The following is a 25,097-nucleotide window of genomic DNA, read 5'->3' as shown; positions in this document are numbered from 1 at the left end:
GAATTATAAACGTTCTTTTTTTTATTATTCTTTTTTTTTCTTCCCGAATGGCAGAGAATTATAGACATTCTTATCGAAGTTTCTGCAATAAATCACATATAAATGCTTGTATTAAATTATAAAATTTTGTTTTTTTCTTCAATTTTTATCTTTAATGACACTTTATCTTATTCGATCCAATTCATTAATCGCACAAATCTAGATGGGTCATCCAAAGGTCAAAAATCTTACCAAACACCAACCTTTTTTGTAAATAACAGTTTTTATCTATGTATCTTCGTACCTTCAAACGTTTTCATATATACAAAAATTTTATAACTAAAAAGATAAAGTGTGTAAGAAAAGATAGACCACGAGAGTCAATGGCAAATATTTGATAATTATAGAGGCTCAAGTTCAAATACTAAGAACAAAAAGGTATACCTTTGTGACTACAGAGTTTCGCCCAGGACGACTCCGGGTTATCCGTTAAGCAGGTGGTCATTCTTAAATTAATCGGCTTACAAAACGAGGTTTACAGTATTAAAAAAAATAGTATTTTGAATATTCAAAACTTACTATTTAGGGTAAGTAGAAGGGAAGTCTCTGGTCTCACACTCTCACGTATTGTATTGGTATCAAAAGCGCACACCCCATATAACTCACGCCTGTTAAGTCATCCTCCTCACACATGGATCACAAAATATAATTTTTCTGTTCGCTTTTGGAAAAGTTTTGAACTTGTAAATTTAGTCTTAATCCGTGAGCCCATATGATTATATAATGACGGTACCATTAACATACAACATGCTAAAGCTTTTATGCTATCAAGTATTATCCGCTAGATAACAAAGGAAAATAACAATAAGTATAATATTAAAGTTTTGTGCTTTGCGAATTGTCTTTATTTTTGGATTTTAACGTTAGAGAAGGTATTTTTTGTTGTGCGGCGAATCGCATAGTATTGGGATTACAGTTAAGAGTCGACTCAAAATGAAAGTTAGTAAGTCTGAGGAGACAGGGTTCAATACTATTGATCGTTGTACCTTCGGACGGATTAGTAGGGGGTTTTCCCCCATCGGGTATTTAAAATAGGCATTTTTCCTTTGAGGGAGCTCTCTAACGCGGACCCGGTTAAGACAACGTATGTTAGACCTCCCGCTGTTGAATCACGACACGAAGTTCTCAAGCGAAATTCACTTAAAAAAGAAAGAAAGAAAGTAAAACTAGGACTAATTATGCAATAGGGCTTTGCTCATTTGATATGAAAACCAATGATAGACATTAGATAGATAGGAGATCTGTGAGACCACGCTTTGATCTTAAAAAAAGTAAACGGTTTTGCAGATAATAATGTTTATTAGAAATAAGTTTTGACTTCGTTCGGTCATAGGGTCGACTGTTCAGTGTTTAAAAAACATGATTGTACCGTATGTTTAAGTTCAACTAGAACGAAAGTGAAAACGTATTCTTTGCCTATAATTAAGAAAACATACATATCAGTACTTAAGGATAAATTAAAAAGTTTATCCCCTTCATCTCTCACCATCATAGATAGTGGTTATTTGCTTATCCTTACAATAATGACTCATATATTAGTGTTTAGATAATGACTTATATCATTAATAACTAACCTTTTGCAATTTGAGAAGTAAAATTACATAGGCTTGCCTCGAAATATAACACCAATAAATCCAAAGGCCGAAACCAGATCCCAACTTGCCGAACAGAGAATAAATAATATTCCAAACATCAAATACATAGATCTCGTGTAACACAGATATCGATCATATCTATTTATGCCATATATATATAACACTACCATCAACATACAAAAAGCAAGCCTAGTACTCGAGGAACTCAAAAGACACAATTAATCTAAAATGGTTCAAAATGAAGAAGTATGTGTGGTTATGGTGCCTTTTATAGCACAAGGCCATCTCAACCAGCTTCTCCATCTCTCCCGCCTTATCTCCGCCTACAACATCCCTGTCCACTTCGTTTGCGCCACGAGCCACGCCCGCCAAGCCAAGGTTCGTGTCCACGGTTGGGACCCACTCGCGGTCGCCAACATCCATTTCCACGATTTCCTCATACCATCTTTCCCTAACCCTCCACCAAACCCGAAGGCCACCATTCGGTTCCCTAACCATCTAATGCCATCGTTTAAAGCCGTCATGCACTTACGTGAGCCTTTCCAGAAGCTATTAACCGAGCTCTCAAAGACCATGAAACGAGTTGTTATCGTGCATGATTACTTGATGAGTTCGGTCGTTCAAGACTTTGATTCGGTCCCTAATTCTGAGGTTTATATGTTTCAAGGATGTTCGGCTTTTACGGCTTTTTGGTACCATTGGGAGGAAAAACAAGCTCTAAAACTTGATGAAGAAACCGAATCCTTGTGGAAGAATGTTCCTTCACTAGAAGACTGTTTCAGTGATGAGTTTGTCGAGATACTTGATTCAGAAGATTCGTCTTTTAAGAAGATTAGCTCGGGTACTCTTTATGACACGAGCAGAGTGTTTGAAGAAAAATATTTGGAGTTACTCAAAAACGAAGAGGTCGGGTCAGGTACGACTAAGAATTGGGCTATTGGTCCGTTTAATCCTGTCGTGATAAAGTGTAATAAAAAAGATTCTAGTACTACTACTGAATATATGAAGTTATTTAACTGGCTTGATAAACAAGAGCCGAATTCTGTTATTTATGTATCGTTTGGAACCACGGTTTCATTATCAGATGAAGAAGCAAAAGCGTTTGCTATTGGGTTGGAAGAGAGTGGTCATAAGTTCATATGGGTGGTGAGGGAAGCCGATAAAGCTGATATTTTTGACGGAAGTGAAAACCGGAAAGTTGAGTTGCCGGAAGGGTATGAAGAGAGGGTGGAAAGGAAGGGGGTTGGGATGGTGGTGAGGGGTTGGGCACCACAGCTTGAGATATTGGGCCACCTGTCAACAGGTGGGTTTATGAGTCATTGTGGGTGGAATTCATGTACAGAGGGAATCAGCATGGGGGTGCCAATAGCTACATGGCCCATGCATTCGGATCAACCAAGGAACTCTATGTTGATCACGGATGTGCTTGGAACTGGGATACATGCGAGGGAGTGGAGGCGGAGACATGAGATGGTGACAGCGTCATTGGTTGCAGAGGCGGTTAGACGATTGATGGCATCACAAGAGGGGCATCAGGTTAGAAAGACCGCAGCGGAGCTTGGTGTCGCAGTACGACTATCCGTGGAAGAAGGTGGTGTTATGCGGAAGGAATTGGATGCATTCGTAGCGGAAATCACAAAGTAATAGTATCGTTGAACTTAAGGTTCTTCAATAAAATATATACCGCGCATTATTACACATTTGCCTTTGTCTAAAACATATCGTGTTCAGGTATTTATAGGTTTTAGCGTTTCAATAAACTCATAAGTTTCTAGTATTAATTATAAGATCATATAATTCAGTAATTGCAATGCAATTGTTTTCTCTCATTGTCATATCATTCAACATCGGTAGCAACGTTAAGACATTACTTAGAATTATCAGACCTTGTTTATTGAACAATACTAAATATAAAATTTTGATATGTATAATAGAGTTTTTGATAACTGGATACACAAAATCACAAATGATAAAACAAGAATCAATAAATCCTCATTTACCTTTTCCTATTTATTATTTATTACTTTTTATATATACATAAAACTTGGATTGGGCTGTGCCAAGCCAAAAAAACTTGCTTAGTATAAAGCTTAAACCATCTTTTGCACCGGGTGTCGCAAAGGCCAAAGTGAGTAGGGGTTCACAGTGAGGGTCGTCCAAGATGAAAGATTTTTTTTCTTTTTTCGTTAACAGATGCAAAATATACATTTTAACATAAAACCAACCATTTGTAAACCACAACAGCTATATGCAACTGGTTTTTCCACCTTAAAACTCTATAAACAGTAAACACATTTGTGGAATTGGACACTGTTAAAACACTTTTTTAAAAACCAACGCTTAAGAACAATTTTAAAAACGATTGTTCCCTTCTCAAATTAATATCATCAACTTAAAAAAGGACACGAATACATAGTGTCATCCTGGTTACAATGAAACCCAAAATGTGATCCCCACGCCCCAATCAGTATGAGCTAAGCAGTCTCACCAGATTCAAGGAACCACTTCGAAAGTTCTTAATTAGACAGAGAGAGTAGAGTTCAACAAGTAACGATTCCCCGAGCTAATTCAGACCCTACCTAATAGGCTGGGGTCAATGAACATTTGATTGATGATTAAAAAATAATTCTTGCACCATGTCAATTGTATTATGTTTTCTTCTCACTGTATTTATACCAAAACACCTCGTTTCTATCTTGAAGAAACTTGAGCTATTTATGGGCTAGAGAGGTTCTTAAGATCCTCTTCTTGAGCATACCAAGCTGGTATTATTTTTGACAAATGAGGATACAGATCCTTGAATGAGTTCCTTATAGTCCCTTCTGCAACGCCTGTTGCTAGAGATACATCTGCAACAAATTCTCACTTTATGTCAAGTTCAGGTATTAAACATGCTTGAATGACACATAAAAACTGAACCTCCAAATGTTTAAGTACCTGATAATGCTACTTATTTAATAAAGAATAATAGGATATACGGATTTGTTTATCAAAGTTCTCAGATTTCGACATTAAATTATACCCATCAATGATATGCTCGACAAATCAATATTGTGCAGAAGGGTGGTCGATGATAATGTTCTAGGATCGGTTTCAAGAAAGGTACTCTACTATATGCAAATGTAACAGTTTAGTCACAGTTTATGTCGATTATTCAGCAGATGGAAGAAGTTTACCTTTGAGAGGTTTCTTATCATCAGAAAGTTGAGTTACTATGTAAATAACAGCTGCAGCAATTGAGATTGGGCTTCTCCTGCAACAACATAACAAATGTATATGGTTATACACTTGTACATGGTTCAATTTGACAAAACTTCAGATTAGAGTATCACAATTATCTATAAATGCAAGATACACTTTTGTGGATTCAGACTAAGAAGCTTAATCAAACAGCCGTTTAATAAAAATAAATAAATATATAAAAGAATAGCAGTTTAATAAGGCCGTGCATTATTATAAAAAAAACAAAAGGTGAGAAGCTAGAGCTGATGATAAGTTCATGAGTTCATCATAGAGTGGAAAAAAGGAAAAAGAAGAGTCTGCAAACTTTTAATGAAGGCAACATACAAAAAAAAAAAGAACATGAAATAACAAAGCAGGCATACTTGATCATGCAACTGAAGTTTGAAGAGGCCAACATTAGGAGAGCAGAATTACCTTATATCAAACTCTTCTGACTTCTTGACAGATTCCTGAGCCGCTTTGACAGTCTGGTTAGTCATACCAAGATTGGAACAAAAGCGCCTCTATCATTTCAAATGAGATCAATCATTAGTCAAACATCCCAAAAGAAAACCTTTCTTCCACAATTCAATCTCACGAAACAAGATAAATCACAACCACTCTTGTAAAGTATAAACTGATACTTTATGAAAAAAAATGAAACTGACCATGAAATCACCAGCGTGTATAGTCCCCATTTCGACTGATTGACCCATTTCAAGCTCAAGTTGCTTCACAATGTATTCTTTTGCCCGGCCAATTTCCTTTTTAGTAGCTCCATTGGCAACAGAACAGATTTCTATTTGAACACATGTTCAAGGAAATCTAGTTCATATACAGACAAGAGAGAGACCATCAATCAAGCATAAACAAAGGTAAAGTACCCTTTACAGTGCGTGGCTTGTCTTCCTGACGACAGGCAATGTAAAGACAAGCCGCCAATATCGCATCCTGATTTCTTCCTCGACTTGACTTTTGATCCTCTACCTTCTTGAATATCTCATTAGCACGATCCTATAAAACAAAACCCATTAAGTGACAAATAAAAGATAAAACATCAAGAAGCCAAGAGCATGAATGAAAGACATGGCTTTAAACGTTACCTTGATTGTCGCAACAAGACCCAACCTGAATGACAAATTAAATGCATCAGAACAAACTTTAACTCCAAACAGCTAAGCTATGAGTTCATACAAGAATATTCAAACATGGATGGTACCATTTAGTGAACGTTTTTTTTTCGAAAAACTGAACTAGAAATTATATATTGCACAGCTGATTTTTTTTTTAACTTTCTTGAGAATGAAACAGAACAATGAACGGATGAAAATCATAGTAATTTATATATAGCCATCCTTTTAAGACATCCTTTTAAGACATGAAAGCTGAAGCATATACGTATTTTTTATTTATTTCACTCACAATGATATATAATGAGTAATTTACATAGAAATAGAACTCACACGCGCAACAAGCTACGTGGCCACTCCTTTTTGTCTAGCATATTTAGAAAACATGATTTCTCATCATGTCCGAATTTCATTACAATTACTAAATTACATAATTTTTAACAGAAAATCCATCTACAGATACATTAATCAATTCCTAATTCAACCAAACCCTAATTCCCCAAAATTCCAAATAAACGTATTAATCAAAATACAGTTAATTAGGGTTAGGGTTATAACCTATCAGACATAGTAGCGATAGTTTTAAAAGCCAAAATCAAGGAACGGTCAGGATTAGATCCACGGTTCTGCCAGCGACCAAGGGAAGAAGACAAAAAATCGCTGGTAACGCCGTTAGGTTTAGAAATAACGGTGGATAAACCGCCGTCATTAAGGAGAACATTAGTAGGGCCACCGACACGGACAGGATCGTTATCTCCGGATTCGTTAGCGAAAGTACGCCACTCGGAAGTTTCGTCGATGGAGTGGGATTCGAGAACGAGGCCGCACTCGAAACAGACGGTGTCTCCGGCTGAATGATCGAACACAACCTCTGTGCTGCGTTTACAGTCTGAACAATATGTGTCCATCTTTGTCGTTTTAGGGTTTTTTCTCAACGATATTATGTGTCTGATGTAAAACGATGTTCGTACGGTATAATTCGAGAGAATCAGAGGAGAGTATTTGGTAGGAAAGTTTGTGATGATTTGGAGGGTAGGTGTTTGGAATGCGCATATATAAAGAGATTGGTTTGGGCTATTGACCAAAAAGTTTGGTTTCGGCCCAACAATAGTAACAAAATTTTCCACATAGAATATTGAATTTTATTATTATTTTTCATCTATACTTACATACAATTTAATAAAAAAAATAACTAGGTTGAAAGTTATATAGAAAAATTGTCTAAAATCTCCTTGTTGCCCTCACTACTAACAGTTGTCTCCATCATTACATTGTTGTCGTCACGATCACCGTCATATTACACAAGATATCGCGTTAGTTACTTAGTTATATCAAAGGTAATATATATTACATGGAAAGGAAATTGTTGGACGATTAAAAACTAAGACAAAAGTTATCCTGATTAATAAAGCAAATACATTAGTAGGATCATAAAAAATTTAAAACTCTTTAATTAATAAATTTAATAAATTAGTAACCGTTATTAATATTAGATAGATAAAAAAAATGACAAATATGCTTTAGCTAAATTGGCTAGATTGTTTGTCTTTCTATTTCATTCGTCAATCGTCACAATAGCTTTGGGTTCGAATCAAACCGGATGCAACACTTGCTTTTATTATTTGAAAAGAAAACTAAATTATGTTAAGATGACACTAGGCGAATGACATGACATATGAGAATGAGATGACATATGTGAACAAAATTTTAGTCATATAAAATTGACACGTAAGATAAAAGCTAATTTGACGAGTAAAAGGTCATGCTACATGTGATCAACCATATTCTTTATTTTCTTAGATGTGGGTACATTAAAGTATAATTGCATATTAAAAAATACAGTAATAATTTTAGGTTTACAAAAATTTTATTTATAGACAAAACTTTAATCAATTAAATAATGTCCATATATATTTAAAAAATTTTTTTTTGTTAATTGGACTACTTCATATATCATATGTGTTCATAAAAATTTGGTTGTAAAATGTTTGCCAACTTAGCATTGCTCGAAAAAAGTGATTCGGACCTTGGGTTTTCGGAAAGAAAATTGAACATATATTTAGTTACTTACTACCTTAAATAGATAAAATTCAAATAATACACCCCTCATTTAGAATCAGATCATATGTTACTTTGCTTCACAAACCCGTTTCCATGGCTTTGTCATGCATTTAGTCGGATTTGAGCTCCAATACTAAAATGTATGTCACTCAAAGCATATATAACAAGGAAATCGAGTTTATTTAACTTAAGGTTCGATTGACATCATGCATAGAGTTTGATGTGAATCCAATCCAACTAGAGATTTAGTAAACTCGAATTTGGCATTTACATATTTTGACGCATTTTATTGTTCAAACTCCAATACAGATAAATATGATAAAAGTTTGTCTCATTTGCAAAACCACTTGCCACAAAATATACTTCCAAGTCTTAAGATAGGAGCAAACTGCAAATGAAATGAAATGAAGCAAACTTTCACAAGGCAGAAAGTAAATCAATCAAATGAATTATTGATAATGTGGAAAACCAAAGATTATGTGCGACCAATTTTTGTACATTATACTGCAACTAAAACTAATAATGCCGAACTGAAAGATTGACAATTTTTTTGTATTCTAAGCGAAAGTCAATACTAATGCTTCGAGTCAAAGCCATCAAAGTTTCTTTTCTTAACTCAGCCCCCAAGTTTACATCCACTTTGTCTTGCTTGTACGGTTGGGTGGTGGAGGCGTTTTTGCATTCCTGTTTTTATCCACACCTAAACAAAAGCAAATGAAAACCCATGTCGTAAACAAGTCAGATAAAGTTCAATGAATGATTAAAAAACAGTCAAGGTTTCAACAGATATGGACTTACAAGGGTCCACTTCTCCAGGTGAAGATCTCCTTGACCATCCGTCTGGTGGCTGAACCCCAGTTAATGACTGTCGTCTTGATGGCTTAGCACTGCTTAGAGGTGCCAATGATTGCATCTCATTTGCTGCTTTCTGTTGGATCCTGCAAAAGAGCAAAACATTATGAATTTGGTTTTCATGAAATAAGTTCAGACTCTGGAACTTTACTTTATTATCTTTTATACTCACCGTTTTTCTGAGCCATTAATCAGCTTCCCAATGGTCCGAATTGATTTTCTTATATGTGATGATTTCCCATTCGCTGTGCTTGTTCTAATTTCAGAAGAGATTATGATCTCGTTTCTGATGGACACTTGAGGAGGCTCAGGTGTTTTAGGTAGCAGCCTTCCATCTGGTTTCGGTTGCCTGTTTACAGAAGCAGAACTTGCTGGAATGGGACTCTTTGGAGGACATTTCTCAATGCTCAATCTTCGAGTACGGGGTGGAGTTCTTTCTAAAGTCATTGGTGTTGCTTTTTGTCTCTGTAATGGCGATTTTGCTTCCAGTTTGTTGGAATGTTGTGCACTTTGTGGCTCCTTTTCACCCAATTGTCTTTTCAGGGTCTCAATCTGTTCTTTAAGGTCCATGACTTCCCGGCTTTCTTTATTCGATCGAGCTGCACCAAGTTCAACAGTCGAGGCCCGTTGAGCAAACTTCAATGTACTAACAGTCTCCCCAAAAGAATCACCTTCTGGGCTCACATGAGCAAACATTAATGTCTTTGCATTTCCTCCTGCACATTTCATATAAAAAAATCCCTGATCAGAACCCATTTCTGTTAAAAATGTCAATTTACTTATTTCTTTCATTTGATACCTAAAGAATTCTGAAGTAGTAGTGTGAGTTTGCTGTTTCTGTATGGGATGTATGAGTTCTTCTGGGATAAGGCAGTAATCACATCTCCTAAACAAGAAAGTGACTTGTTTATGTACTGAGCTTCTTTAAGCCCATCCCCTGTGACTTCTGACTTGTCCACCCTTTCACTTCCTGCTAAGTCGACCAAATGAAGGCAGCTACGAAGGGTGCCTCCATTTACATCTTTTCCATGGACGTGTACAGTCAATATGCTGAAAAAATTACACCACATAACTCGTTATATATCTTTTTTGGTTAAAAGTATAAACGAAACTTCAACCCATTTACTTGTCAATCTTGGGTAGGCAAAAGAATACCATTTTCACATAACTATAACGGCCTTGCTTTGACCCATTATCAATGCTGCCCAATTTTCTACCTCTAGTTAGAAGATAAAGAAACACAAACCTGTGGGAACGGCTGCTTTGGTTATTCAGTGCAGTTGAACTAACTGCGCGATTTACTTGACCAGTTTTCATCAAGTTCAGAACATCGGCGGTAGAACTCACTGGGAGCATGGTTGCATCAGGAAGGCTCAATCCATTCTCAGCAGTGCAGCTACGGATCTCCAGTTTAGTGGTGGGTGCAGAATCACAAGTGAGAAGATCTCTTACTTGCTCATTGTAAATTTCCACCATTTGTACATAGAGCTCATATTTCACAACATCTCTTCTGCTATTCGAGAGATCAAAGAGATCATTCAGAGCTAAATAGTTGATTCCCAGTTCTTTTTCAGATGCACCAGTAGGTCCACACTAACAAATACAAACCAAATAAAATTAGAGCCACAAAGATTAACAGCAAAAATGGAAAAAAGATGTATGTATTTTACACACCATTGTATGCGTTTTTCCAGATCCCGTCTGCCCATATGCAAAAATGCACACATTATAACCATCCATAACAGATCTTATAAGTGGCTGGGTGTCTGCGAATACATCCTCTGATGAAAGAGCAAAATGTTAAAACTTAACGCTTTCATAGACGCTAGTAAATGTAATACAAAGTAATGAGGCATAAGTACCCTGAGTGGCGGTAGGACCAAAGATACGGTTAAACTGGAACAGCTTCTTTCCATCTTTAAGTGGTTTTGAGGGATCAAAAACGATTAAGGAGCCATCATCTCCAATAAAATCAATGACGTTTTTTGTGTCAGATCTAAATGCAGGTCGGATCCTGCAGTAAACTCGAATGTTTCCTGAAATGGAGGTAACTTTAATGTAAATACATAGTCTCAATTTTGATGATGCTAACAACCAAGTGATATACCTTTTAAGTCCTGAACCATGTTGTACAAGGTCCGGTTTTCTTTGACGACCTTATGATATCCCTGGGCAGCAGCGGATAACTCCTCTACTTGACTCTCTGAAACACCATTAGCAAAAATCAGCAAAATAATACATACTCTAATATTTTGGTAGCAAGTTGACTATTGAACATTTGTAAGTAGCTTAGCATACCCAAGTGTTTAAAATCGATTTGCAACTGTGCCTGCATATTTCCATACTCTGCTTTTGTCCTTGACAACAACGCTTTTAAGTTCTGTAGATAGATATTTAACAATGAGGCACTGGCGTAATATTATGCAATGATAATGTTACTAAGAACCAGAAAATAAGGCATACCATTAGCTCCCTTTCTTGAACTTGAAACATCTGCCAGTGTTTGCAATCAACAGATTGACAACACTGCAACAAAATTTGCAAGAACTCCGAATGAGCGTAATGTAGATTAACACAAGCTTTCTGTTACTATAATAACAATCTTTTAAATATAACAGAATACATGAAGTTACATACTTTTCCATTTTCAGTTGTGGATGAATTTAGAGGCGATGAAGCTGATGACCCCGTGATCGATCCACTTTTATCTTTTATTAAGTCTTTGATAGTAGGGGTCAACTGATTTCAAAAAGAAAATATTAATGGTAATGTTCATAGCATAACTATATAAATGATAGTTGGATACAGAATCTAATTTGAGTCATAGCATACTATATATGATACCTCAGGGAACTTGTACTTAAGCTGTTCTTCAAATGTACTCGAAAGTATCTTACGAAACAACTTGACAATATCCTATATAACAATCATTGCGTTTATCCGTTATAAGCTTATAATGCACAAAATTTTGTAACACCGTTTAGAAAAGTTGTAGAACGACAAAAGCATAAAAAGGGCAATAGTTATTACCGTATCTCCATTACGAAGAGAAGACAACAAGCTGCCGTCTAAGTTCTCTTTTGCATCAATCATACAATCTGCTAAGGCCTTGATTATAGAATCTAAATCATACAAAAACAAATACACTTTTATATCAACAATCAACCTAATCATTTTTGTGATAAAAAATCCATATAAAGTTATTGAAATAACCTAACTATGCATTTGATCACAAAACCATATTTTGTGACAATTTAAATGAAACATTATATAATTCTACCTTAACAATCTATAAATGAAAATGAAATCCTTTTTGAGATTCAATAAACCTAACTAGAATATTCATTTGATCAAAAACCATATATTCACATAAGTAAAAGAATAGTAAACCTTCATTTATTCGAGCATCAGGTTGAGTCGGCGACTGCTTTTCACAGTGGGTAGATACATCCAATTGCGTATTTGGGTCTACAAACAATGCGTCTTTAGGGTTCCTACCATTTGAACGAACACTCATTGGAGATCTCAAAGTATACTTAGAAGATGCATTCCCTTCTTTTTTCTGTTTCCTTTCATAGTATTCTTTAAGTCCCAATACGCAATCAACGATCTTAGTACACGAAGATCCCGTCTCCATGTTTTCCTAAAAAAGACTTAAGAGATCATTACAAATTTCATATATAAAATAAAATGAACCGAAAATCATTATATGAGTACCCTTTCGAATACAGAAGCTTCAAATACAGGCAACTTTAGTCCTTCAACCGCTTTCAAAAAGTTTCTAACATTCTCAAAGAACTGATAAGCAGGTAATGGCTGAGAATCCCATGTTAGGGTTTGTGAAGGACAAGTAGTAATCTTCACAACCTTCATCACAATTCGTCGAAAATACATACATTACTAATCAAAAATAAAAAAAACCTAAAAATGCTAATTAATGAAAACCTAGTTGTGCAGTAAGTTGTTATATGACTAATATACCTTTGGGACCGACCCAGGTTTAATTCTGTTAATAGCATCACAAAGAATCAACCCGTTTCTCAAACACGAAACAAATTCTTTCTCCGATGGTTGTTTCGGTATTCCTAACGGACCCACAATCGTTTCAAGCCATTCGGTTGCTTGATACCTTCTCCAAGCTACAAACATCCCAAAAAGATTCAAACTTTTTAATAAATTCAAGAAACCCAAATCAAGAAAACATTTATTTATATTTATATACTTTAATATAAAAAATATATAATCACAAAGATTGAAACTTTACCTGCTTCTTGGGCTTTTCTTGATGCCAAATTAAAATTCAGATCATGCCCATCTCTTGATACAATCACATCCATTAATTCTCGAAATCTTTAAGATTTTTTATAAATCAAAATTCAATCTTGTATAATTGGAAACAAAATCAGGAAAAATTGGATTCTTTGAGAGAATATTAGTGAGCAAAAGAGTGTTTTAATTTGTGTATCTTAAAAGAATTATGGTGTGATTTTTTGGTATTTTTTAGAATTAATATGCAGAGAAGACCGTTAGAGAGTATTCGAATTCAAAAGCGTGGGGTCGTGTTGAAATGGGGTGTAGTTCGTGGACGTTGATTTCGGACCACGATTTAGAGGTGGTGGGCAAATTCAACGGTTGTGATTGTATCTATTGTATGGGTGTTATTAAGGACGTTATTTTATGCACACAAGGCTAAACAACTTTTTGTTAATTTTAATCTTGATTATTTGCTAAAGGTTAACTTTTCAGTTTAGTATAAAAATTTATTTTGTAAACAATACAAATGGTTCAAATGAGTTGAAAGTTGTAAAGCATTTTCTAAGTTTAAATCACTTCTATGAAAAGAAATATATATATATATATCCCAATAATTATAAACCAACATCTTAAAGATTTTTTTAAATAGCAACAACCATTGGATGAAAAATAAAAATATATATTAGCCATTAGATTGATTTGATGATCTCATTTACCTTTTTTAGATTATCTATATATATTTACAATTTACTATTACTATTACTATCTTAAATCGCAAGTAATTAACTAATTATATACGAGTAATGTAATCTTAAAAAATATATAATTACGTCTAAATATATCTAACGATTTACATTCCCACTTTATTATTAATTTATTTATAAAATTACATATCCAATAGATGTTCAATCTACAAACATGATGATTTATTGCAAATATCATATCAGATGCTTTCAACTATATATGTTTTTCTTTTAAAAATTAGATGCTTTCAACTATATAGCAACATCTATATACCAAAACTGTAACTATATTTAATGCATAATGCAAATTAATAAGTTATAATATTTTTAATATGTATTGCAATATATCTAATTTGTATATTATAGATTTTAAACATGTGTCAAATACATGAATTTTACAACATTATCACTATAATAGAATATGGAACAAAAATATACTTATATGTTAAAATGTAAAAATACTTATAAAATACTGAAAGATTCAAATGTAAATACTGAATACTAAATAATATCAAAGCTAGATGATGTAGCAAAAAGTTTTTTATACAAACTTTTCTTGAGAAGCAATATTCTAACCTTAATCACACAATTGCCCAAGTTTTCATTGACGTTTTGCAAAAATATTAATTTTTTTCGTTAGCCATAATTCTCAAGAACAACTAAAATATTGATATAAATATTAATTCATATTAATCATTTATTCCAAATGTTGTAACCTCTCTAACTCTTAGTTATATTTTATTATTAGATAAATATTATGCAATAAAACATTATTTATTTTTAATTTGTGTCAAAGTGTAAATTGTTGATAAAAAACCAAAACGTGTAAATTAATTATTTATAAGTTGGGTTAAAGTGTAAATTGATGATAAAAAACCAAAAAAAAAATATATTAATTATTTTTAAATTGGGTTAAAGTGTAAATTGGTGATACAAACCAAAAAGTCTAATTAAATTTAGACATGTGTTGATTTAATTAATTTTGAGAAAATAATGGCTATGATTCGTCAATTGAGATTATGTCATTTACCTTTTAATATATTAAGATTAAGATTAAGATTATGATAGCTCACGATGCAATAGCATTCAAAAATAAACATTTTTTTAGATTACAGTCAGATACGAAGTTTTCTTTTCTTTTTATTGCTCACAATGTACTCTGGTTATTTTTCTGATCTACGTATTTATAGGTCTATGATGAAGATTGTACAAATCTATCAAATAATTACGATTAAGAAATAAACAAAACAAATTCAATGGAACCACGATGTTTACTATAATCATTAGTAAAAACAACAAGGGAGCTAAATTCATCTTAACGGAAATTCTTAATACACTATAATTATCTGAATTTTACATAATGTTAAAATATATGAGTAAAATTAGTTATATTTTACTATTAAACAAAACATACTATTGTTCTTATATTAGAAAAACTATGTTATTTTATACCTACCAAAAGACTAAGTTATTTTAAAAATTTTAAACTATAATATCATTGTAATATATTTTTATAATTATCATATATAATATATTATGAACATTTATTTAGAGACTGATGCATAGTTATAATGATCTTAGCTATTATAATGTATTTTGTTGTATTTTAAAACTGATGGGGTAATATTTATGACCTTGGTTATTGTATTGCTCTGTTATTTTATTTTATTAGATGAGATAGATAAATATAATAAAACTAAACTTAATAATTTGATGTTTAACTTTTTATAAATAAGAAGATAATATATTTTTTTGATAATATTGTTATTACACTAAATAAAATATTTTATCTATATTTTATTTGAAATCATCATTATAGGAAGATAACAAATATATGTATCTTAATATCATCTAAACCATCTAAAATAATAATAAAAACATTTTCAAGTTAAAGTTTTCTCATTTTTCAACAAGATTATTATTTATATTTAACTTTATATCATCATTATCATTGTATAAATTATAAATATATAATGTACATATACGTACCAACCGTCTTTGATACAAATATATTTTGTATCATCATATGTATACATGTTTTATTTATGGGTAATGATATATATGCTTAAAACATAGGTCTAACGATATACCTAACACATTTTTATAACTAAAAGCATAATAACTTTATCCCGCGTATTACGCGGGAAAATAATCTAGTATCTATAATATAACTAAAAGAGGGGGTTGAGGGTACACTTGGCACCCATAATCCCCCTCTTTGAGCTTATTACTCTCCTCTCATTAATCCTCTATTTTTTATAATTTATTTTATGTATGACCGACCCCTTTTATTATTTTTAATTTTTTTTTATCTATATCTATAAATACATATAAAACCCAAAATCCCTAAAAAACTATTGCACAAAAAAAGCGTACGTTCTTTTGTTCAGAAAAAAATAAACAGTCGACTATTGTTCGATTACAACGTAGGTTTCTAATTCATATTATAGATTTATACTAATTATTATTATAAACTTTATTCTTTATATGCTGGTTATGGATTTTTGTAAGCTTAGGTGGTAGGATTTTTTCAATTAATGAACTTATATCTTGCCATGTTCGTATACAGTTTAGTTGGTTTACCTAGACTTTTAATATGTTCAACTTACAAGTTACATCCGACTACAAGGTACGTTTCTAATTCATATTATAAATTTATATTAATCATTATTATAAACTTCATTCTTTATATGTTAGTTATGGATTTTTGTAAGTTTATGTGGTAGGATTTTTTAAATTAATGATCTTTGTATAGTTTACACTTTTAGAATACATGTAACTGCAAATTTTTATTTAACTAAACTTGAAAAAAAGGGGGTAAACTATAATCAATATTTATATGAAATTAATTTTCGGCAAATTTTTATTTAACTAAAGTTGAAAAAAAGGTAAACTATAATCAATATTTATATGAAATTAGTTTTCGTATTAATTAAGTTTTATATGACTTGAGTAATCTAAATATTATATATTAACTTTTGTATTTGTAACCTATATTAATTCTTAGGATAAGTTGAATTCCAATTTTTTTTAGCTTTGATTAATATATTTTGACACTACCTGTCCAATGGACGGGTTTGAACACTAGTATATATATATATATTAACATTTTATTAAAGAATAAATTACATCGAGTAGAACTAAGAGAAATTATCAATATATACTTATGAAAAATTAATTTTCTTTTTGGTGCTCATCTTCACTATATCTATATCTATACTTAATGAAAAGAAAGAAAAAAAACCCTAATATGTAAAACATTTGTGCATGGTGAATTGAAATTGAAAGAATATTAATATTACTAAGTTCATCCGATTAAAGTCACTAAACCAGTATTTTTCATGAGGATGGAGTTGGAGGTCCAACAAATTGTTGGTTAAAATTGCCTCTAGCACGTTTGAATCGAAACTAACTTTAAAAAAAAAAAATATATGGAAAGTTCATGAATGTACAAGAAATTCAGTTACTTTGTTAATAATGAAAACAAATTATTTCATTTGATAATCATATTTTAAGTTAATAACCCAGCTTACATCACTGTTAAAACTTAAAAGTTGCAAAAAGTTGACAGTAAAGACGAACACTTTCATTTTTTGAAACGTTTCTTTCTTGAAAAATTGATTGTTATTTTTTTGCTCTTAAAATGCCGAGAATTGATTTATGATATACAATTTTAGTAATTAACAAAATGTCTATAAGATATAGATTAAAGTAGTTAATGTTCATTATTGTTGTTTAACCATTTGTACATCTATACTATATTATAAAGCAGATTCCTTCCAGATTTTCAACATTGAGTTGAAATTTTCAATATTGATTTTAAGTACATCCCCAAAATACATCTCTCATCTATTCTATATTTATCTAAAATAACCATAATACCCTTTCTCTCTCCTCAAATCTCAATCAATCATCTTTTTTCTCTCTCCTCCATAAATCATTTATTCACCCAATTTATTAAAAATCTTTTATCTCAAAAATCATACGTCGATAAATTATAAAAATTGTATGGATGTTCTTAAAATTTCATGCTCTTTCATTAGAGATGTCATTCGATATACTTTCGACGAATTTTTAAATCCGAGGGCGGAGGCCGTAGGCATTTGACTATCACACTCTCTGACCTAACTATCACCCCCACCATCTCACCGCCGCATCGCGCGGGTACTTACACTCGTTGAAAATAAAATACTGAAATAAAACATAGATTATATTTTTGGAAGCTCTTGGTACGTTTTGTTAATTGTTAAAGTTAGGTCCAAAACTAATCGAGGAGGATCATAGCTTGCGAGGCAATTTCGAACTTAGTAAGCAAGTTCCAATTTAACTTCGAGCTGAGAGGACTCGGCCCTAAAGTTAAGAAACGAGCTGCCTTTGAGTAGGAATTTATATGTTTATTTACCTTATTATTATTATTTTTATTAAATTCCGACTCTCATAAATATAAAAAGTATGATTCAAATAATATCTTTAAAAAATAAACCTTGCCTGTCAATTTTATTGTACATGGCTTTATCTTTTTGTTGTGCCCATAGAAAAGTACTACCATATATAATCGTATTACTAGTATGGTACCCGCGCAATGTGGTGACGGTGACGGCGGCGACGGTTTAGTGGTGTTGGTGACGAGTGGTTAAGGGTGTAAACAAGCCGAGCCGAGCTCGAATGCTGCCAAGCTCGAGCTCAATCTCGAATTCCTTTTAGAAGCTCGGGCTCGAGCTCGACCGAACCTTATTGTTTATGCTCGTGCTCGGCTCGCGATATGTTAAAAAAGCCCGAGCTCGACTCGAGATCGACTCGTTTGTCAAAAAAAAACTCGTACATACGATGTTTTAAATACCAGTAGTATTACTCGTAATACCGGTATCGGAGGATACTCGTACAACTATTTCTGGTATTTTCGGTATTTTTTGGTATTACTGTTCCGGTATTTACGGTATTCTCATTTTTTATTTTTTTTATTTTTTATATATTATTTTTATAATACTTTAATGTTATTTTTTGTAATTTGTGAACTTTAAAACTTATATTTTATTATAAAATACCTATTTGGTATTATTTTTTAGTAAATTGTAATTATATTTTGACTATTTAATTCATTAAACTGTAATAAGTTTTATAACATTTTTATATAATAAATAAAATAAATTAAATTAGTCGTACCAATCGGTATTAAATAAGATCCTCATATGTAGGTATATATAGGTTTTTAATTTGAGTTTATTTGGTTTTTTTGATTAAATTCTTGTTTGGAGGTTTGTTAAAGACAAGGATGAAAAATGCAAAAACGACAAACCATAGAGACAAATTTTGCACTTAACCATAAGGAGAAACCATAAAGATGGGTGAAAAGACATAAATGCCCCTCACGTGCAAGGCACGTAAGGGGGTTAACGGATCCAAGTAGGGATGTGCAAATGGCCCGACCAGCAAAAACCCGGCCCGACCCGTGACCCGCAAGTACATGAAAATCAGAACCGTGACCCGTCCCGTGATGGTTCGGTTCAAGTTGGTTCGGGGGTCACGGGTTTCCTTCACCTTTTTTGGTTTTTGGCTTGACCCGGCCCGACCCGACCCGCACAACCCGTGACCCGAAAATGCAACAAAAGCTTGACCTGTGACCCGACTCGTTAGCCCGAAGGGCGGGTCGGTTCACGGGTTTCGTTTTTTTTCTCATCCCTAGATTCAAGAACGAAATGCAAACCACAGAAATGATTTTGGCCTAAAGTTAACGGCGAAGATGAAAAGTACAAAATCGAAAACCACATAGATGAAAGATGTGTCATATTTTATACCATTTCCCACGTGATTTTAGAACCAATTATTCGTCATTTTGATAGTTTTATATCCAACTTTCGATGCTTTGAAGGTGTGTTGAGTGTTTTCAGGTTGGAAATTGATTAAATGAATGAATTGGTCGATTTTGATGAGTTATGGAAGAAACGGGAGAAAGATTCGGGTGAAATCAAGCGAAAGATGAAGAAAACGAAATCTGGAAGTTGTAACTGCCGTTACTGTACTAACGGCCGTTACAGAGGTGGTTTATGGTTTCTCCTGTAACTGGCAGTTAGAGAACTAACGGCCGTTAGAAATCAACTGGCGAGTAACGGCCGTTAGCCCAGTAACTCCCGTTAGACATCAAGTATAAGAGTAACGGCCGTTACGCGTGTTTTGTATATGGGATCAGTTAGGGTTCTGCACTTTGGGACGAATTCATAACACAATTTTATTAGTTTTCATATATTTTGGAATACTTTGGAGCAAACAAGTGATGAGGGTTTCACCTATTTTCAGCTTTGGATTGTAATCATCATCGCTACCGGATTATCGTCATTCATTTGGTATAATATGATTTCCTCTCTATTTGTTTATTCTTGTGATTTTAATATGAATAGCTAAATCTTTAGCACCCGCTTGGGTAGTAAGCATGTCATAGGGTCGAATTGATGTTGCTTGTGAATGTTGAACAAGGTTTATATGTTTAATCGAATATCCACATTTATTTAGATTTAAATATTGTTTTCAACTTTTATGTTAATTGATTGATAATTGTAATTAGAAGTTCGGGAGAAATCTATGTCATTGTCAATTGATTTATGAAATGGTTAATCGGTCTATAATTAACCTGAAATCGTTGGAGTTCGGGAGAAATCAACGATAAAGATTAAAAACAATTAAATTCATTTTGAATGTGTAAACGTCTATGATAGAGGGATCTGATTAGGCGAATAAGCAGTTCGGGAGAAAGCTTTCAAAATATTAAATCATAAAATCAACTCAGGAATTTAATGCTTAACTGTTTAGAGGAGAAATTAAGTGCGGGAGCAATAATTATGTTTTGAACAGTTAAAGTTTCAAGTATAACGGGAGTTCATCTTGTCTACTTTTTGAGTCGTTCAACAAATGCAAGTAATATTTAGACCCGATGATTGGCATGTGAGCTGATCCAAGTAGGTGTTCATTTCTAAATCTGTGTTAAGATTCAACCAATCAAATACTCTTTGCGATTAATCCTACGGGATTACTGACTTTCTTCACTAACTTTGCAACGTGACAATTCGGTCACAAAACTCCCCTTTTATCTGAATCATTTTATTGTAACAATTGCTTATTAAGTCCTTGTGTTCGACCTCGGTCTACCAAGTCAACTATATTGCATACGAACGGGTTCACTGCCCGCAAGTGTGTAGTAGTCAGTAACTAGGTATTTCGTGTTCATAAATTTAAGACTAGAAAATACACATTAGTTCGGTTCAAGTTGGTTCGGGGGTCACGGGTTTCCTTCACCTTTTTTTGGTTTTTGGCTTGACCCGACCCGGCCCGACCCGCACAACCCGTGACTCGAAAATGCAACAAAAGCTTGACCCGTGACCCGACTCGTTAGCCCGAAGGGCGGGTCGGTTCACGGGTTTCGTTTTTTTTCTCATCCCTAGATTCAAGAACGAAATGCAAACCACAAAAATGATTTTGGCCTAAAGTTAACGGCGAAGATGAAAAGTACAAAATCGAAAACCACATAGATGAAAAAAGTACTTAACTCTTTTGTACAATATAATATTGATTATATCGATAAAAAACTAATATTTGTTCATATACTTATATACGTAAACAAATCGATATCGATACATAGTTTTTAAAGTATCATGGACTATTACAAGTCATCCGGTTCATATGTCGATTGAGTTTGTTAGATACCCATTTAACATATTTTTAATCAAAAGTGATTTTAAACTCATTATTATTCATATCTAATGTAATTATGTACCACGTGTATATTCGATTTTCAACAAAATAAAAATAAAAATGTTGTAGTTGTCTTTCACCTTGGTTATTTGGGTTAGAGCTGATCTGATTTGGTCGTCAATTGTCTAACAGGAAATAAATGGTTTGAGACTAGAGTTGTAGCTAAACCGATTTGCATCGCAATCTACCTAGTTAGGGTTGAAGATAAATGAGTTGACTCGCCAATCCATTTTTTAAAAGATTTGGTCGTTTAAGTTTACCATATGCAACTCTTATAGTTATGTTTAGTTTTCCCTTTCCTATCACCTAACTCTAACAATTGAAAAAACTATAATCATCATACATCTTCGCGACTTTAATCTTTAATCATCTCATATATCATAACCTAAGAATTGGTTTGACATGCTAACTCATTTGACCTGTTTGAAAAACGGAATATACGGATCGTGTAGGTCAAATAGGTTTAACTGTTTAAGTATGTTTGGGTTTAATTTAGATGTTACGTACACAATTAATATGAGTATGGTTGAGTTGGATGATTCCAACCCACGGCCAACAAGTCACGCCCCAAATACAACACCTTAGTACCTCTTCCTCAATCCTCATCATCCAAATAAATTGTCAAACACTTGGACAAAATAAACATAAAATAGTAACAAAGACATCAAAGGGCCAATAGCTCATCATATCAAAATATATTATTATAACCAATAATTTTCACGTAACCATCATACAAGCAGAATAACTAATATATAGATGGACAAAGGACCACGTAAGTTTGTTTTTTATTTGTTTGGCCCAAAGTTTAAGTTAAATTATTTAATTAGGGATAGGGATAACAAATTAAAATGAAGCAGAGACAAGTGACATAGGCAAAACAAAGACTTTAGTGATGATAATAAATCCACATGGACATTGTTAGGCGACCAAAACTGATTGGTGTTTTAATATTTCATATTAGTTTGGAACCGTCTTCATTTTACTAACGCAAAATTATGTCTTCCTTTTGCATCATCTTGTCCAATAGTCTCAAATTATTTTATAGAGAAAATGTTACTTTCAATTTCGTATATATATCAATTAATTTTCTATTAGCATGAGTGTGACGTTATGGCAAGACATGGAACATGTATATATATCTTTAAAATGGTTTGCTAGATTAATTATTTATATTTGGGTTGGACTTATAATGAATCGTTAGTGTGACACGTAATATTGTGCTAATGTACGTATATTTTTGGTATACTAACACGGTACCTGCGCAATGCGGCGGTAGCCATGGCGGCGACATTGTGGTGGTGAGGGCGACTGTTGGTGGTGGATGCCGCATTGCCGCGTCAAGTGTTGTTAGATAATTGATGTAAAAAGTTAATAAAGATATTTAAAAAACTAAAGAACTGATTGTGGCAATTAATCATTAAATGTATTTTAAAAAATTCTCCATGTAAATTTCAACATAGGAGTTATTTCCTTTATAATATAATATAGAAGTATAGATGATGAACATGTTTTTCGTCCGTATACTCTCAACACACTCTTTCTGTATATAGTTAATGAAAAAATGATCCGTACTGCAGACTTTACCTAAGCTTAGGTACTGTCACATTAAAAAAAGTTATATATTAAACATTTGAATTTAATAAACATACATAACCCCCCTGAATTTTACATAAACTCTCCCTGAATTTTACATAATCACCCCTTACTTTACCTAAAATAGGTACTGCATGTTTTACCTAACCTTTCCCTATGCTTAATTCAAAATAAACAAAGTGATCAAATCTGAACCTTATATTTAAGATAGAATATTAAAAAACTTAAAAAGAATTGTTAAAACCCAATAATTAAAAAAAAAACAAACAAAATGGGACGTAAAAACAAACAAATAAAGGTATGGTAATTATATAACAAGGCATGAAAGTCGGTTATGTGAGTAAAAATACTGTAGCAACTACTGTAGCATCCTTCATCCAGTAACATTCCTACACGTATGACATATTCGTTCTTTATCATTGTTTTTTCCTTTTCTTTTTTCTTTGACAACCATATTTTTTTATTTTTTTACTTCATCCTTCCCTATCTCTCCCTTTTCCATCCATATCTCACCCTGTTGATGAAGGCCATCAATGAAAGTCATTCTTTCCATCAATGAAAGTCTTCTTTCCTTCTACTTTGAACACTGTTTGGTGGCTCCTCTCGAACCGCTGGAATTTAAAATAAATTCCAAAGGTCCAAAAGAAAAAAAGTGTACAACTGAACCAAATTTTTTTAAAAAAAAAAAAAATCTAAAACGAGACGCAATGATTCAAGCGATAGAACGGAAGTAATAATGTTGACAAAAAGAGGACAATACCACTTGTCAAAATCTTGTAATGCCACATGTCCAAAATTAGGAGACATGGTTACTATTAATAACAATGAACATGAATGTTGTTCCAGAATTTAGTTATAAATATAAAGCATCTATTTTTTTCAATTTAGTTATTAAAATCCCGAAATGTCCTTTTTTTTATTTATTATTTTAAAGATTTTCACTTAAAATATCTATAATATCATTAACTAACTTAATTTATTACATATGACATTATCTATTAAATAGCTACACTACCTCGTTTCACATCAATTAACTTTACATAATATCACACCGGTACCGTTGCCGTCGTCGCCACCCGTCGCTGCCACCGACGACGTTACTACACCGTTACATCTATGACTAGTATGTATATATATAAAATATTATTTTTAACTTAAGTGTGAAACACTCACATATTATTTTTTTAATCCATAAAAGTCATGGGGCTCATGCATTTATTCATTAAACAAGAAATAATAAAACATTAGTATGTGAGGGGTTCCACATCTAAGCTTAGGTACCGGACAACCTTATATTCCCCTTTCCCGTATAATATATATATTAGTTCAATTGTAAATGAAAAAAAAAATACCAATTTTAAACGAAAGCAATAATCAAACCAAGTCAAGGACGTACCACCTTTCCAGCGAATCGTGGGTATCATTACTCATTTATCAAGTCCCACTACTCAAAAGCATCAAATTAAGCAGTCACAATGATTTACCATTAGCTTAAACTAATTCAATCACCAATTATAACAATTGGCGGCACGTGTAAGCATTATGATTAATGGCTGTAACATATAATATGTACGTATATAGAGTTATCGACCATACAACTAAATTATAAATTATGTTTTATATTCAAAGTTTCACTTCATTAACATTTAATAATTCGAACATATCTCATCCCAAATGATTATACAAAACAAAGCTCAACATAAAAAATACAAAGAAAGCATATATAAAAAAAAAATTAAAGAAAAATATGGAATCAAGACATAAACAAATGCACTCATTCACGCATGACAATATTATTCCCGGCCTTTAAATACAACCCCCCTCCCTCCCTCCACTATCATTACCAAAACTTTCGTGTTAAAAAG

At 32.8% G+C, this 25,097-nt stretch overlaps 3 protein-coding genes across 3 annotated transcripts; 1 reads left to right on the top strand and 2 right to left on the bottom strand.

Moving 5' to 3' along the window:
* The first annotated feature begins 1,862 nt into the window (after positions 1-1,862).
* Positions 1,863-3,278, top strand: LOC122590491 (zeatin O-xylosyltransferase-like). Its single transcript, XM_043762694.1, has one exon. The coding sequence runs from the start codon at positions 1,863-1,865 to the stop codon at positions 3,276-3,278; it is 1,416 nt and encodes a 471-aa protein (XP_043618629.1).
* A 721-nt stretch (positions 3,279-3,999) lies between these two features.
* LOC122592344 (transcription initiation factor IIB-2-like) lies at positions 4,000-6,998 on the bottom strand. The gene is made up of 7 exons (XM_043764546.1): positions 6,545-6,998; positions 5,960-5,984; positions 5,741-5,870; positions 5,525-5,655; positions 5,292-5,380; positions 4,811-4,887; positions 4,000-4,483 (listed from the first exon to the last, which is right to left on the bottom strand). Exons 1-7 carry the CDS (start codon positions 6,892-6,894, stop codon positions 4,350-4,352), a joined length of 936 nt encoding a protein of 311 aa, XP_043620481.1. The 5' UTR covers positions 6,895-6,998; the 3' UTR covers positions 4,000-4,349.
* A 1,481-nt stretch (positions 6,999-8,479) lies between these two features.
* Positions 8,480-13,236, bottom strand: LOC122592025 (kinesin-like protein KIN-14L). Its single transcript, XM_043764239.1, has 17 exons — positions 13,164-13,236; positions 12,881-13,038; positions 12,617-12,766; positions 12,290-12,542; positions 11,930-12,021; positions 11,744-11,815; positions 11,537-11,638; positions 11,363-11,425; positions 11,198-11,279; positions 11,007-11,102; positions 10,762-10,935; positions 10,574-10,680; positions 10,146-10,492; positions 9,699-9,949; positions 9,072-9,615; positions 8,846-8,985; positions 8,480-8,747 (listed from the first exon to the last, which is right to left on the bottom strand). The coding sequence occupies exons 1-17, from the start codon at positions 13,234-13,236 to the stop codon at positions 8,677-8,679; spliced, it is 2,775 nt and encodes a 924-aa protein (XP_043620174.1). The 3' UTR covers positions 8,480-8,676.
* Positions 13,237-25,097: the final 11,861 nt, after the last annotated feature.

Source organism: Erigeron canadensis, chromosome 3 (assembly GCF_010389155.1).
Source record: "Erigeron canadensis isolate Cc75 chromosome 3, C_canadensis_v1, whole genome shotgun sequence".
Taxonomy (NCBI): Eukaryota; Viridiplantae; Streptophyta; class Magnoliopsida; order Asterales; family Asteraceae; genus Erigeron; species Erigeron canadensis.
This window is presented reverse-complemented; position numbering and strand designations above follow the sequence as displayed.

Coding starts and splice junctions, on each gene's coding strand:
- LOC122590491 (XM_043762694.1), top strand. CDS start 1,863: ATGGTTCAAAATGAAGAAGTATGTGTGGTTATGGTGCCTTTTATAGCA.
- LOC122592344 (XM_043764546.1), bottom strand. CDS start 6,894: ATGGACACATATTGTTCAGACTGTAAACGCAGCACAGAGGTTGTGTTC. Junction 5,985..6,544: donor ATCGCTACTATGTCTGATAG/GTTATAACCCTA, acceptor TTTGTCATTCAG/GTTGGGTCTTGTTGCGACAA. Junction 5,381..5,524: donor TACACGCTGGTGATTTCATG/GTCAGTTTCATT, acceptor TTGAAATGATAG/AGGCGCTTTTGTTCCAATCT.
- LOC122592025 (XM_043764239.1), bottom strand. CDS start 13,236: ATGGATGTGATTGTATCAAGAGATGGGCATGATCTGAATTTTAATTTG. Junction 12,767..12,880: donor AACCTGGGTCGGTCCCAAAG/GTATATTAGTCA, acceptor ATTGTGATGAAG/GTTGTGAAGATTACTACTTG. Junction 8,748..8,845: donor ACCTGGAGAAGTGGACCCTT/GTAAGTCCATAT, acceptor GCTTTTGTTTAG/GTGTGGATAAAAACAGGAAT.